Genomic DNA, 16,607 nt, shown 5'->3' with positions numbered 1-16,607 from the left:
ATCTTGAATATTTGTTAAGTACCGTTAAATGGGGCGATTAGGGATTGAGACGCGAATCGGGAAAAAACCGGGAAAATCTTTCGACGCTCAATATAAGTTTTATATTCGTTGCAAAATCTTCCATTTTTTTTAGTTTAGTAGTAGAATGTTGAAAGTTCACAAAACAACTCTGAATATGTATGATAATAGCTGCTAACTTATAAAAATCGCGTTTCAAATTAACTTCCTGTGGTGGTAATTATTTTAGTGCTAGAAACTTTGCTCTCTTTTATTTATTTGATAATAATAGAAGACGACTATGATTTAAAAACGTTATTTAGTGTTTGAACCAGCATACACATTAAAGGTAAGTCTCAGTTGTTATTGGTTTTAATGTATTTGATTAAATAAAAATACATGTAAAAATCTGTTGTTTTTGGGGATATTGGGGACGTCTTAGGTACAAATAACAACGAAAAAGGGGTCAATTGGAATGAGAATACGTGAAATGGAAACGACCTAAGTATAAATAGGTACAGGTTTGTAGGGTTGTCTATGTAGTTATAACAATATTTTTTAAATTTGTTGGTAAAAATCTGGTTTATTCGAAGCGAAATTGGGATTATGTGTTTAGTTGAAATAGATAAGCAATTTAATATAAGTAAGTCGATTTTGCACAGACATGTAACAAGATCAATGAAATCTCAAGGTGGACAAAAATATCTAAGTAATACATAATAAAATATTTAATATTTGTTCAGAGTGGGGGTATTCATCTGATTAATCCATGGAATAACCGACACATCTAATCTCTTAACCCAGATAGAAATATCAGCCCCGAAGTACTTACCAAGAACGGAAAAATATAAACCGTTTCTAAGAAAGCCCACTATATATGTATAAATATATATATTTGTTGTTAATGCACTGTCGATTGCACCTATAATTGAGGTGACGTCTGCCATGTACTTTTGTCAGTTTTTCAATTTTTTTTATTGATGATCACTTTGTTGGTGCAACTAAATAAATAAATTAATTAAAACTATATATAAAAATAAAAGTAGTGCCAACCCTAGCAAATTTCTCATTTCGTCCCAATTAACCGCAATTTTCGGGTAAATAGGGATTACACCTATTTTTGCATTTTTTGCTTAAACTGGAATGCTAGTTGCATAATTTTAAATAAGACAACAAAGATGCCGCCAAGACTCAATCATTTTGATCCTGATATAGCATTATATACATCAACAACTACCTTAAAATTGCTCATAAAGTTGAAATTTGTCCCTAATCGCCCCATTTTACTATTTTATTAGAAAATTCAACTTTATTTTTTTTAGAGATTTTATGACCTGGTAACTAAGACCTTTTAGTCATGTCTTATTTTACTTTATATTCTTAATTTTATGAAAAATGATAATATGGAGTGAAATGAAATGAAGATGATTAATTTGAGACATTAATCAACTGGGATGAAATTTAATGAAATGATATGGGATGAAATATAATCGCAGTAAAATGGTGGTCATTTACTGAGATTTTTTCAGTGGACTTTTTGGAGGAACCCGAAAAGCTATGTCCAGCAGCTTTGTTTCATTTTCCCACATTTGTGCACTTTCACAGATATTAAACAGTTAATAAACCACCATTATTACACATTAAACCTGAAGAAACACTAAATAGACAAAATAAAACAAATCACACAACTTCACTCCTCGCGTTCCCGCCAAAAAGTCTAGAAAATTCAATATTTGAAAAACGGCACAGTAGCATCGCTTGATACGAATGCACTGGGCTTCTTATTCTTTATGCCACGACGACTAAGACTTTAAGTGTGGATTGGATGAATTCATTAGGTATAGGGCTTCGACGGCGACTTTTCACTCGAATACGACCTGCTAGAATGTGCTCAGAAATGCGTTGCACGAATTTTTGGAGTGGAATCTAAGCTGCTCGTCGATTACAGTGCTCTATGCGGAAACAAAATCTCAGAGGGCTTTATAGAGCAGATGTTTGTATGATTTGCCCAAAGACATTAACAAGTCCTTAGTCATCTTTTTTATAAAATACGCGATATGGTTACTTTGTTTTGATTTAGATGATTTAGATAATTTAAGAAATGTTTACGCAATTAGCTCAAACCACCCCAAAGTTGCGTAAATAAAAGTACATTAACTTCGTTCATCTAATTTATATTATATTTATTTCATATCACGGCCCATTTCACTTCCTTTCCATCATTCTATTTCACTTTTTTTTAAAGACATCGCTTCCGCCAATACTATAGATTATCGGATCTATGGGATGTATTCCATTTATATGTACAATGGAAGAATCAAGAAAAAAATCTGACAGCTGACATTAAATACAAGCTATCAACAAAGTTCAACAAACATTTCATTAATTTCAATTTATGTAGGTAGGTTAGGTATTTTTAATCAGAAACTGACTTCTTATATGGAATAGGAATTGAATATGATGCATAGATTGATTTTATGAGAAATGAATAACCAAATACTATGAATATAGACATTTTGCCATAATTTTATTGCAAATTTTAAATAGAAATTTAAAAAATGGGGCTTTTGTCAGACCCAGAGTACGGTTCGGTAAAATGGGTGAGGATTCTAAAGAAGGTTCACAGGCCGCTCTGCTTCCTTTGTTATGCTGTGGCCCTAGTATGGTTCGTGATGTTGGCTAACAGAGACTTTAATAATGAGACTTACTTTTCTGAAAATGCTCTCCTCCCTGGGCTCGTTACTAACGAGTTCAACGGCGAGTATGCTGCAAAGCAGTATTTGACTGAATTCGAGCAGGAATTGGAGGTGAGTGGCTAGTACAAATAAGAAATTAAATAAAACATGGAAACCTTTCGGCTTGTAATCCTACAAATAAGTTAGGCAGGCAAGGTTATTTTTTACCATCAGCTGTGAGGTCCATGTGAAGTACCAATTTTTCTTTTTAAACTAACCTAACTTCTACAGAATTTGTTTACTAATAAAGAATATTAAATGTCACTACTAACAAACAAATGAACAGGCTTAAGTGTAAACAAAAAAACAATCAAGTACATTAAAATTTTTATACATTATACTTACAATGACTATTTGTTACTGTTTTTAAGTGCTGTCATTTTTTCAAGCATAAATCGACGCCCCCGGGGAATAAAATCGTAATAGACAAAAGTAAATTTTACAGGACGAGCAAAAAACTGTTATTCTGTTTTAGCTCATAAAGTAACCGACCTAAATTGTCATATGATATACCATTATATTCATAATTTTTTTCTTAATAAGTGGCTATAGAAAAAAATAAAATATAATGTATACTTTTGAAGTTATTATGAAAAATATATAATACTGATTTTATATTTAGGTGTATGCTAAGTAACGGCATATAACCGTTTTATTCGCGTAAAGTTGTAATATAATGAAAACCATAACCGTATATTACGATATTTTCCTACAGTACTTTCATGAATGAAATGTAATTGTAATAATCCAATACGATTTTGTTCTTGTAAAAGTTACAACTGTCTTTTTTCATATAGCTATATAACAACTTTGTTTTTGTATAAATGCATTCAACGTTAACATCGTAATGTTATGTAATGTTTATGAATTTTTATTATAAATTACTGTAACTGTTAAACCACTGTTGGGTAATTGGTGGGTGCCTTTCTACGCTTTTCACATTATTTATTTTATAGAAAATGACTCAGTACACATTGCAAATATAAGTTTTAAATAAACAAGAGATTATAATAAACATAATCTTTATTTAGGTAAATCACAATTGTTACAATAGGCAGTAATCACTAAAATTTAGATTAGCATCAATCAGTCTTAGTTATAAAAAATCAATCAGTCTGCTTCATTGCTCTCACTTTCAAAGTCATCCTCACCTAAAACGGCTTCAGTACTATTTGTACTTTTCAACGAATTGTAAAAACTGTGGTAATGGAGAGGTATGGCGTTTATCCTACAAAGACTTGATAGATCTTCGTGCAGAGCTTTTGAAATTGAAACTGGACCGTCATAGGCTGGCTGTAAGACCGCATCGGCGATAGATGAAGCTGCTGCGGTAGAGGCAGATTTTCGTTTTCTAATGTTTTTAGTTGATGTTAACCCTATATTCATTTCAGTAAAGTCGTCATCATAATCGTACTTAAAGTAAACAGATTGTGGGTTTGTGGAGGCCACTTTAATTTCCTTGATCTTTGACCAATATATTTTGTTACCTTCTGTATCATTCAACCAATTCTGTCCAGTAATCAATGATTTTATGTCATAAAAATCAGTTTGTCTCATTTCCTTGACTTGGTATTTTTCACCGGTTTGTTTAGCATTCATAACTATTCCGTATAATTGATCAGGTGTATAAATTTGTTTATTTTTCATCGCTCGTTCTATGCATGCGTGCATAGAATCACCTTCATTTTGGCTATGGCCAGATTCAAAGAAACGATGAATAATCTCTAGCTTGAACTTATTAGCAGCAAACAGATAAAGGGCAAACACGAATCTATTTTTATTCTGTCCTGTGCAACCATCAGAATAAAATGAAATTTTATTTATTTGCTTATGATATTGTTCTTCAATGAAATTATAAAGACAGCTACCTATCTCTATTGATCCTCTTTTAGCAATTTGCAAATGCCACATGTAACAGTATCCTTTCTTTCTTGAAGCATCAAAAACAGTGAAGTTATAAACGGGATACTTCCGTTTATAGTGAAATATCCCTACCTCTGATTGAGGTACGCCTAAAACCTTTTCTAAATCAAAAATAGCTAGAGTGGAGTTTGAATCAAGATTACTCTTTTCTGAATTTTTGATTTCACGAATTCGTTCTTTATTATATATATGCTTTGTGTATTTATCTTTTAATGATTCCTTGTGCTCGCCTTCAGCTTGTTCATAAAGCGTACAAGTGCCACATAAATCTTTCTTAGGATGAAAAAAAGAATAATTAAACTTTGTATTAAAGATACTCTCATACTGTCTTTTGGTAGCCATCTTCACATCACAATAGCGTGCGTCTGTCTGTTCTTTGAACCAGTCTGTGTATAATCGGTACATTTTTGAAATATTTAAAGTTTCGCATAAATACTTTCTTTTGGAAGATTTTCTGACATAGTGTGCTTCTTTTGCTGGAAATAGTTGTATGTGTGTTATGATGCTCTCTTCTGTTGGCACTGACATTTTGCGTGGTCGATTGTTATGTTTACCTCTACAGTCAGTTTTGTCAGAATCACTATTGTACTTTTCTATGGCAGTGTAAACCATTTGTTCGGATATTCGTAAAGTATTTAAGAAAAACACCTTACATACACGAACTTTATTACCATCTAATGGCAAATAATAACTTATAGTTTGAGTACGGTTTTTATTTCGAGTAACTTGAAGTTTTTTCACAGATTCTGACATAACGTATTTAGTTATAAATTGCCATTGCAGCTCATGGTTACCAAATTTATAAAATGTTTCCAAAATGGCATTCCTACTATTATATGAAAACGTTTCACCACATTTCAATTTGCATTTACAAGAAGGTCCTAACGATTTTGCAAAAAACTGCTTTTTAGAATGACATCCAACATAAGCTTGGCCAGAGTTTTTTAAAGTTTTGGATTTATTGGCTATCCATTCTTTTTCATTTCGACGTCGCTTACGAGTTAAGTTGTTTGTAGTGATAGAGAGAGAGCTATCATCATCATCCATAGGTTCCGTTGAACTGCTTGGCAGTGATCCTGATACTGAAACTGTAGTGAGTGATTCTGATTTGGATGTACCTAATATTTGAAATGTCGCAGAATCTTCATTCTCCACTAAACCTTGTTGATTTGGGCTTTCATCTCTATTTATAATTATAACCATCTCGTTGGGGCATATATCTTGGGACATATCTTGGGGCGTTAAAGTTTTATTCATATTAATATTGCCATTATCTGCATTGATTACATCATGTACAAGATCTATATTATTTTCAATAGGTTTTAGTGTTTCGTCGTGGTTTCTATCATCTGAGTTTAAAATAGTGTTATCTTCCTGTATTTTGCAATCAAATAGAATTGGCGTACTCGATTTACTTTTAATAGCATGAATATAACCGTCTGGCGAAGCGACAAAATCAACATTGTCTAATATAAAAGAAAGATTCGATACAGATGTTGGTGTTCTCATAAGCTGCTGATTAATAATGCCAATATAATCTGCACCGGAACTTGATAGCACTTCATTTTCGGTAGAATTTTCACGATTTAGGTTTATTGTTTGTAGTTCACATATATCTAAAGATGGTTCTTTCACCTTTTTTAGCATAAGGTGTCGTTGGTACATCTAAAATATTAACAGATATAAATTAAAAACAAAATACAGCAAACTCACGTTTTTTAGTTTGAGCAGGTACATACCATTTAAAACTTTTGTTGCTTTGCGGGCACATGGAAGAATATCAGGCATTTCAACATCGTTATTATCTTCAGGCTCTGAAATAAATTATTAAGAAGTATAGTAGAAGAAAGGAAAGTAATAATCTTGAGACAATTTACATACGGCCATCGGATTCTAAACTAGGTAGAGCCCCTACTATGGCAACCTACTATGGCATATACTTATTTCATTCTAAATATATAAAAAAATATAAATAAATTACACCCAGACACAAAACAAATAATAGTGCTCATCACACAAAGATTTGTTATGGGTGGGAATCGAACACACGACCTCTGGCTTTTAACATTATTAGGTAGGTATGAGCTAAAACCCTCTCAACTTTCTTGATGGGACACGATCATAATAATAAGGTGCATAATATTCATATTTATAAGTGCTTTCATATCTGCGTTCAAACAAATATGAACAATATTTATGTAATATTAAAGCTAAGCTTTACACGGAACGCAAATATTTAAGTACTTAACTATAAAAAGGGCGATACCTATATGAATTTAGCTCCTTTTTAAATTTTTAATTAAATATTATATACTAGTTGAAAAAAACCACTTACCACTTTCCCATTCTACCATTTTAAGAATTCTTTTGGCTCGTAATCCTTTGTAGCGATATTCCATAGTTAATTTATAATTATCACCAAAATAATGTTAGTAAGCAATAGAATACCGTCGCGTCACACGACGTCAAATAACGCAATGATTCAATAATCTGCATGGTCTGATCGCCCGCTCATTGCAACTTGTAATAACCTGTCGAAATTCGAGCGAAAAAGACAATAATAACCGATTCTCTATTAATTGAAAGAGAAAAAAAAAGTATCACGTTAATATATACTTGAGTTTAAATTCATAAAGAATATTGTAATATGTGTTTACGTGAAATAGTATCGAAAATTATGTCAATAATAAAGCAGTAATATACGTTTACCGTTTAAAACTTACCGAACTAATTTAGGTAAAGCGTGTTATTGAAAAGAGTTATCAATTTATTTACGTGAATAAAAGGGTATAACGCCTTACCGATTTATCGAGACATATGTTCGTTCCGTAGTGAACGACCACGATGTTTTTATGGGTTAAAGTTGTTACATGACTTCCGGAGAATAAAAATAAAAACTGTTATAACTGGACGAGTTTTTCGAAAAAAAATATATAAAAAAATCAGTAGGTGTATATCGACCTACAGATGTCGAAAATACAAAACCATTAAAAAGGTGGTAATAGCATATTACCATTTTATTCTCCGGGGGCGTCGAAATGTCCTGTTTTTTGTTTATTTGTACTGTTTTACAATGAAATTAAAGATATACTCAAATTAATTTTTGAATGTAAAAATATAGTATAAATGCATAATATAATATAATAAATAAGTTAGCAAATAATGACTATTAGATTAGATTTGTTTTTTCTGTGTACATTCACTTTGGAACCTTTAACATAAAACACAACTTGCTTTTCTAATTGAGTCAACTAGTATAAACATTTATTGCTAAACATCATGTAAAACTAATTACTAAACTAACTTATACTATAAAAGCATATCATAAAACACATCATGTTCAACACTAACAGATAGGTACAGATCACTGTTTTGGCTGAATATAGTCCAAATTAAATGGCCATTGTTTTGTAATAACTGCTCGCGTGTTAATACACAATATTTTTTATAGGTTTTTTATTGCTCCTAGTCCTGTTGTTTGATACAAAAATAAGGTTCACCGTAATTATATTAGAACTAATAGTAACTTATTTGATAATGGAACAGTCAGTTTTATAAATAAAGTTCTGTAGTGCCTCAGGATTAAAATGTCCATGACCTAAAATAAGAAGCCGTTACAACTTATACCAAGCAGTAGTTATCTAAAATGAATGGATTGATGAGTTTCCACTCCCTATAATACAGGAAACTTATATTTGTTGCATACGGAATTTTCTTTTTTGCATTGAGTTCTGAATTTGTTGAAGTTTATTATGTGTACTACCAACTATGTCTATTATTTTTTCAACAGTATGTCTTCATAAGTTAAAGCAAAGCAACTAATAAATAATGTTATTAATTGCAGGAAAAGTATTATGACACAGAGAAGATACCAGTCCCGTGGCTGGTGGCGAAGATGTCTCAGCTTCACCTAGAGGTTTACACACACAACTATACACTAAACTACCCTTTAGGACAAGGTCAGGTAATTATTGGGAATTAGTTTACATTGGTCTGGTAAGCATCATATGCATCGTTCATTCATTTAATAATGGCAATAGGTTGCAAACACAACTATCATGCTTGTTCACAGTCAGTAGTTACATCTATCACCCTTCAAGGTCTCATATTGGAAAATTAAAGATATCTATGTTTTTAACTTTTCCAATTGTAATTTTAAAATTAATGTATTGTAAGTTAACACTTTAAAATTAATTTGTTAATGTAATATGTGTCTATATAGACTCCTTGATGCAAAATAATGTCAAATCTTATACTTCTGTGGATATATTATGTAACTGCAGGAAAGTGTGTAAATAAAGTAAGTGAAAATGGTTAAAGCTGATAAATGCAATGTTTTTTATTTATTTCTAACAAAACACCTTTCAGATTTACAAAGGCACAAATGTGTATGGCATCCTTAGAGCTGCTCGTACTCCTTCCTTGGAAGCTCTAGTAGTTTCTGCTCCATTCAGACCCCTGTCTTCACATCAGAAGAGCACAGCAGCTGGAATTGCATTAATGTTGGCTTTTGCAGAGTTTGCTAGACGTTAGTATGATTATTTTACTTTTAAACAGATGCATAATTACTGTAACTTTTCTCAGTTTATCCATAATTAGATTTGATAGGAAGCTGTTTCATCATTTGTTAGTTAGATAGGTAACATATATTACCAGTACTACGGGTCTGTGTGTGCTGCCTTGTCAAATACTCCACTACCACATCACTAGTTTCAATTTAGTCCACATACTGGCTTTTAAGTAGTTGTTTATTTATTTTATGTTGTAATGTTTCTAGCACAAAAATATTGGGCCAAAGATATAATCTTCCTTGTAACGGAACATGAGCAACTAGGAATGCAGGCATGGCTAGAAGCTTATCATGGCCTGCAAAGTGACTCTGAAACATTTTACACTACTCTCGGCAGTTTTTGGAAGCCTGGTAGTTTTGGTCTTGACCTGACTAATTTTTTCCCTGGATTTGACTGGCTTGGGAGTCACAAGAAGTGTCTCAACCCTGGACAGTTGAAAGCCAGGTCTGGAGCAATTCAAGCAGCTATTAATTTGGAGTTCCATTCTCCAAAGATAAGTGAGTACCATTTTTACTATATTTTCTACCAGCATGTTGCTCTCCGCTGTGGCTTGATCTAGTATCTAAACATGTGGATAATTTTAAATACATATAAAATAATTACTTGTGCTACCCATAATAAGTTGTGGGTACTGTGAGAATAACCCAATATGTCAATAACGATTACAAAGTTTCAAGTCAAACTTAATGACAACCAAAATCATAGAACTGAATGTTGTCATTAGACAATAGTATCCTTCAGTATGACTATTGGACCTACTTTTAAACTTTTTACTTTTACATTACATTTTAAAGTTTTAATGAACTTATGTGCTCCGACACAAGCTGGTTAACACACACTATGTCACCAGTAACACACACATGTATGATATGACTTTAAATTATGTAATGTGTCCTGTTTTTTATTAAAGTAATCTTCTTACAAAATTGAAGTTATTACAAAAATAATCAATTTGATCTGATATTTTAATGATTTTAAAACAGAATAAAATACTAATTCTCAAAAATAAATAATGAAATTATTGTTTTACTTGATTTATTAATATATGTACATAAAATTCATTTTTGAATTCTTCTTACCAGGAAAGTTAAATAATCCATTAACATACAACGCTATGATGACTGGAAAATACTTACATTATTTGCAGAATATGTTGAAGTCAAAGTGGAAGGTTTGAATGGACAACTACCAAACTTGGACCTGGTCAACTTGGTGCACAAGCTGTGTGTGAAGTCTGGTATACACCACTCTTACAAGAACAGGTTCGTGCCACGCAGCGACTGACCGAGCATTATAAATACACACACACACAACAGAGACAACTTCTTCACTAAAAGTTCAACAACTTCAGTAAAAGTTAAATCTAAATATTAACCCAAACCTGTTTGACACGTAATAATCAAATTAATAAAATCAAAAAACAATATTGTTTCATAAACAATAACACGTTTTCTGAATCAACCTGAGTGCGACTTGAACCCGCGACCTCTGCTCGGCTCGGCTCATCTGTCCTCTCATGTTTCAGCTACTCCTGGGTCCGCAACCGAAATAAAGTGGACGACTGGGTGAACAACATCTGGACCATGGTGGGGATGGTCAGCACGCAACTGGCCGGGGTATGTACCGCGCCGCCCCCACGGGCCGTCTGTGTCTGCAGTTCGATCCAGTGCCGTCTCAGTCTGACTCTTCAATTGACCCCGAGCTAGACTGCCAACGCTTCATGCTGCACAGCTTAGTAGATTTGGAAAGTCAAGGACCGTGTCGCTTCTCAGGTCCCCAACGGTAACCACGGGCTGTTCCACCGGTTCGGCATAGAGGCCGTGACCCTGGAGGGCCGCGACTCCTCGGACGGGCCGGCGCCGCGCGTGCACTCGCTCTCCGCCGCCAACTTCCACCGCCTCGGCCTCGCGCTCGAGACCGTCCTCCGCTCCCTCAACAACTTGCTCGAGGCCTTCCACCAGAGCTACTTCTTCTACATGCTGCCCGCCACCGATCGGTTTGTGTCCATCGGTAAGAAGCACCATTAATCGCTCTAGTTATATTCAAATTCTTCAATTCGCGACATTATTCTATGCCCGGTTGCTTGTGTGTGCAGGACAGTACATGCCCAGCCTGTGCCTGATGTGCGCGGCCATGCTGCTCCGCGCGCTGGCGCTGTGGGTGGGCGTCCAGCCGACACAGGAACGCAGCAGTCAAGCTGAAGACCCCGTAGACACGGAGGCCAAAGAACCAGGAGAGCGACCGCCTGAACGACTATCAGAAAGCTCGAACCAGCGAGTGCACAACAGGAAGACGATCAAAGAAAAACATAGTGATTCTGAATCTAAGATGCCAGGAGAACAGGATGTTAAAGAAGTAGTACAGAGCTCAGACGAAAGGGTCGCGAACAGCCAAACCCAACTAAACTTCAGCATGGTCAATGTCGGTGCCAACTATCTGTTGGTGCACGTGCTGGGGTACGCCGCCATGAACTCGCCCGTCCTCTTCACGCAGCTCGGTGAGTACCCGCGCCTCACACTGCGATACTAACAGAAGCAAAGAGATCTAAAGTGAAAATCACAAAAAGTCATAAAAATTTTTGCTAATGAATCCGGGGGTAATTAAAAAAATATGTTGCGAATACTACATACTTCTCCGAACAGAAATAGGATTGGTATATTGAGATCGGACTCAAATACATGACCGACTCCCATGCAGTTTGAAATAGTCAAGTCCGTGTTTCATTTTTCAGGCGCCAAATACTTTAGTCTGCCCTCCGAGGTGTCGGTGTACTACGGCTTGTGCGTGACCTCCGCCGTGCTGGTGGTGGCCGCGCCCGTCCTGCCGCGCCTGCTCCGCCGCGGCGCCCTCACGCACGAGGAGCTGACGCTGGTCAACATCCTGGTGCTGATCGAGCTGTCGACGCTGTGCCTCGCGCTGGGCATGCACAACTTCCCGCTGGGGCTGGCGGTCGCGGCCCTCTACACGCCCGTCGCCCTGCTGTCGGGAGTTGTAGTCCGAGGACGGGGCTGGATGAGGTAGGACGGCAGCGGCGGGTTCTGGTCGCCCTGCAAACATCACAATCTGAATGCCGCCGTCACCTTGATTCGCGAGATCTAATCTCGGTTGTGTAATGTAATGGACGTCCGCAGCGTCTGGCTGCAGCGTGCCGCGTGCGTCGTGCTGCAGCCCCTGGGCGCCCTGACCGCCGCCATGTGCGTGTACAGCGTCGCCGTGTACGGGGGGGCCGAGGGGGCCGCAGCCGCCGCGGGGAGGGGCCGGGACGCCGCCATGCAGGCCGTCATGTTCGCCGTGGCAGACTCCCTGGTAACTCGCGTTGTTAATGTTGTTGATTCCACGCCGGTCGTACTCGCCAGCGCTCGGACAGGCATGCATGAGTTCGTGCATAGTGCGTGTGTACGCGCGTAGTGCGTGTATGTGTGTGCATGCGTGCGTGTGTGCGTGCGTAGTGCGTGTGTAGTGCGTGTGTGCGTGCATAGTGCGTGTGTACGCGCGTAGTGCGTGTATGTGTGTGCATGCGTGCGTGTGTGCGTGCGTAGTGCGTGTGTAGTGCGTGTGTGCGTGCGTAGTGCGTGTGTGCGCGCGTAGTGCGTGTATTTGTGTGCATGCGTGCGTGTGTGTGCATTCGTGCGTGTGTTCGTGTGTGCGTGCGTGCGTGCGTAGTGCGTGTATGTGTGTGCCTGCATGCGTGTGTGCGTGCGTAGTGTGTGTGAGCATTCGTGCGTAGTGCGTGCGTGCGTGCGTAGTGCGTGTATGTGTGTGCATGCATGCGTGTGTGCGTGCGTAGTGCATGTATGTGTGCGTGCGTAGTGTGTGTGCGTGTGCGTGCGTGCGTGTGCGTGTGTGCGTGCGTGCGTAGTGCGTGTGTATGTGCGTGCGTGCGTAGTGCGTGTGTATGTGCGTGCGTGCGTGCGTGCCTGTACAATGGTACAGCGGCGACACGTTGCAGATCTACGGCAACTGGGTGTTCAACGTGGCGGCGTCGGTGCTGCTGCCGGTGTGGGTGGTGCTCTGGCAGATCGTCTGCAACAGCGTGGAGGGGCCTCCCCCCGTGCGCCGCTGACCTCGTCGTGCTAACGACAAGAAGTTTTGTAATGGCGAACATTACAATTGTTTTAATTAATTTTAAAGACTGTTTTAAAAATAAAAATATTTAATTAATATTGTTTTATTAAAAAAAAAAATGTATCAGAAAGGAAATATTAACTGTTGGCTCCCGCACCTGCTGTCCGCACCCTTATTGTACCCGGCATGCCCCCCGACCCGGTCATGTCGGACTCCGCCCGGGTAATGTCCGGGCCCGCTGTCGCTGCAAAAACTATAACGGAGAACATGGCGCCTAAGTTTTTTGGGAATTCAACATTTTTAGAATTGTAAATAAATATTGCAATGTTTGTAATGAAGAAATAAGTGAGTTTCGAAGTAATTCATTATGACGATTGTGTTGGGAATTAGGAGGGATGTGTGCTTTCCCCTCACATAGAATCTGTTTGACGGAATCTGAACAGTGACGTCATTACTCAAAATATGCTCTCTGTCTAGCACAATATTATACGTATCTTTAATCCTGTTTTTTATTTATTTTCTGGGCCAATGAGCCCACCTCCCGGGGGCGCGTTGGGTTCGCGACATTTCGAGTGATGTCCAGTTTCGGAGTCATTTGGAAGGCAAAGCCAAATTGGCGTCCAAAATGCTGGGAGTCCTAAACAGAGAGAAGCGGTACTGCACGCCTGGACAAAGACTTTTGCTCTATAAAGCACAAGTCCGGCCTCGCATGGAGTACTGCTCCCATCTCTGGGCCGGGGCTCCCAAATACCAGCTTCTTCCATTTGACTCCATACAGAGGAGGACCGTTCGGATTGTCGGTAATCCCGTTCTCACGGAACGTTTGGAACCTCTGGGTCTGCGGAGGGACTTTGGTTCCCTCTGTATTTTTTTTTATTGCTTAGATGGATGAACGAGCTCACAGCCCACCTGGTGTTAAGTGGTTACTGGAGCCCATAGACATCTACAATGGACTCCCAAGGTCCGGAGGTCCTACCACCAGTGATTACGCAAATTATAATTTTGCGGGTTTGATTTTTATTACACGATGTTATTCCTTCACCGTGGAAGACAATCTTGAACATTTATTGAGTACGTATTTCATTAGAAAAATTGGTACCCGTCTGCGGCATTCGAACACCGTTGCATCGCTACATACGAATGCACCGGACGTCTTATCCTTTAGGCCACGACGACTGTACCGTATGTTCCATGGGGAGTGCTTTGAGGAATTGTTCGAGATGATACCGGCATCTCGTTTTCACCATCGCACCGCCTGCCACCGGAGTAGAGTTCATCCATACTACCTGGAGCCACTGCGTTCATCCACAGTGCGTTTCCAGGGGTCTTTTTTGCCACGTACCATCCGGCTTTGGAATGATCTCCCCTCCACGGTGTTTCCCGAGCGCTATGACATGTCCTTCTTCAAACGAGGCTTGTGGAGAGTATTAAGCGGTAGGCAGCGGCTTGGCTCTGCCCCTGGCATAGCTGAAGTCCATGGGCGACGGTAACCACTCACCATCAGGTGGGCCGTATGCTCATCTGCCTGCAATAAAAAAAAAAAGTTTCTCGCCGGATCTTCTCATCGGGTCGCGATTCCGATCCGGTAGTAGATTCATTCGCGAAGCACCTGTCTTGAGTTGTTAGGTCACCTTCGGAGGCGCTCGGGCAGCTGTTAGCAAACCCCATCCCTCCTGTCTGAACCTTTGCTCGCCCATCTGTCCTGGTGAAACTGGAAAGGCCTCGGGCCACCAGTAATCCTTCAATCATAAAAGAAGAGTGAAAGGAAAACCACGTTACAGGTTAAAACTTTTTTAGGCAACGGCATCTCATTTTTATGCCACTGCTGCTGATGTCATTGAGTTGAAAAGTGACTAGGTACATTTTCAATTAATTATTGAACCATAAGTAAATAATAATAATAAAAAAGATATATTTCTTGTAGTTTTTTTAATATTCATGGCAATATTTTTTTAGTTAATTAATTTAGAAGATTATGAATATCAGCCAACGCGATCTCGAACCTAATCTGTCTGAGCACACAGGTAGTTGATACGAAATAATCCGTTCCATAAAAACGTAATGTTTATTGAGGATCTTATTTCAAGTGCCTAAGTACAAAAGTTGTTCTAAGCTAAGGCCGTGCTGCGGGCGCTGTGGCCCCCGGGCCGAGGGCGGAGCTGTCCAGACATGACGTTGAGCTCATCCTACTCGTATCTGCACTTTGGAACTATTTTATTGCGTCGTGTAAAAGTGTTAATTGTTTTACTATGCAAATAATAGCAATGATATAATTTTTGTTATCAAAAATTACATATAATTTTATCGTTTATCTTATTAATTGAGATAACTTTATATTACTTTATATGAGGTGTTGATGACGATGGTGAAGAAGAAACCACGCATGACAGTTAATTTTAATAGTTTTATTTAATTACTTGTAAAATACATTACCTATATTAATAAAAGTAAATAACGTTATTTGAACACACACACACAACGTTCATTGGTCCAATAACAACGATTTGTTGTAAACCTTAAAATTCAGTTTTTACATCCTCTTATGCATTTATATTTTTTTTATTTTTTTATTGCTTGGGTGGGTGGACGAGCTCACAGCCCACCTGGTGTTAAGTGGTTACTGGAGCCTATGGACATCTACAACGTAAATGCACTACCCACCTTGACATATAAGTTCTAAGATTTCAGTATAGTTATAACGGCTGCTCCACCCTTCAAACCGAAACGCATTACTGCTTCACGGCAGTGAAATATTTTATATTGTATCAATATAATTCCGAACGAAACATTTGTTTTAAACAATATTCAGTTTTTTTACACCCTCTTTTACGATATTTGCAGCACGCATTCTGTTAATATTATGTCAAACGCCATTACATTAGGAAATCATTAGAAAATTTAATATGGAAATATATATAATTATAATTTAATATGATGTCGTCGTGGCCTAAAGGATAAGACGTCCGGTGCATTCGTATCTAGCGATGCACCGGTGTTCGAATTCCCGCAGAATAAAATATCAAAAACAAAACAAAAGAGAAAATGTCCTTATTACATAAAATTAATCTAAATCTTGAGGTGCTAGTGAACGACCACTCCAAATCGAATTCCAAAAACTAGTTTAATTAAACAATTACGACTTAGATTATTTTTATGTATAATATTTTCTCTTTATTTTTGTTATTGACGATTGAAGAAAAAGCTATCTCCAATAAAAATAGTTGTTACCCTAAAGCACGTTTTTTTTAAGGGATTTTATGTCCTGGTAACTGAGACCTTTAGGTCATGTCTTATTTTAATTTATATTCTTATTTTT

General features: G+C 37.7%; 2 protein-coding genes across 2 annotated transcripts; one reads left to right on the top strand and one right to left on the bottom strand.

Moving 5' to 3' along the window:
• Positions 1-2,368: 2,368 nt before the first annotated feature.
• GAA1 (glycosylphosphatidylinositol anchor attachment 1) lies at positions 2,369-13,387 on the top strand. Its single transcript, XM_028185791.2, has 11 exons — positions 2,369-2,804; positions 8,500-8,619; positions 9,024-9,183; positions 9,433-9,723; positions 10,374-10,488; positions 10,752-10,842; positions 10,999-11,236; positions 11,322-11,723; positions 11,958-12,243; positions 12,358-12,532; positions 13,176-13,387. The coding sequence occupies exons 1-11, from the start codon at positions 2,556-2,558 to the stop codon at positions 13,287-13,289; spliced, it is 2,241 nt and encodes a 746-aa protein (XP_028041592.2). The 5' UTR covers positions 2,369-2,555; the 3' UTR covers positions 13,290-13,387.
• Positions 3,738-7,707, bottom strand: LOC149500733 (uncharacterized). Its single transcript, XM_089735685.1, has 3 exons — positions 6,991-7,707; positions 6,395-6,469; positions 3,738-6,320 (listed from the first exon to the last, which is right to left on the bottom strand). The coding sequence occupies exons 2-3, from the start codon at positions 6,395-6,397 to the stop codon at positions 3,843-3,845; spliced, it is 2,481 nt and encodes an 826-aa protein (XP_089591811.1). The 5' UTR covers positions 6,398-6,469; positions 6,991-7,707; the 3' UTR covers positions 3,738-3,842.
• Positions 13,388-16,607: the final 3,220 nt, after the last annotated feature.

This window comes from Bombyx mandarina, chromosome 20 (genome assembly GCF_030267445.1).
Source record: "Bombyx mandarina strain Sakado chromosome 20, ASM3026744v2".
NCBI classification, from domain to species: domain Eukaryota; kingdom Metazoa; phylum Arthropoda; class Insecta; order Lepidoptera; family Bombycidae; genus Bombyx; species Bombyx mandarina.
This window is presented reverse-complemented; position numbering and strand designations above follow the sequence as displayed.

Coding starts and splice junctions, on each gene's coding strand:
- GAA1 (XM_028185791.2), top strand. CDS start 2,556: ATGGGGCTTTTGTCAGACCCAGAGTACGGTTCGGTAAAATGGGTGAGG. Junction 12,244..12,357: donor CGAGGACGGGGCTGGATGAG/GTAGGACGGCAG, acceptor GGACGTCCGCAG/CGTCTGGCTGCAGCGTGCCG. Junction 12,533..13,175: donor TCGCCGTGGCAGACTCCCTG/GTAACTCGCGTT, acceptor GACACGTTGCAG/ATCTACGGCAACTGGGTGTT.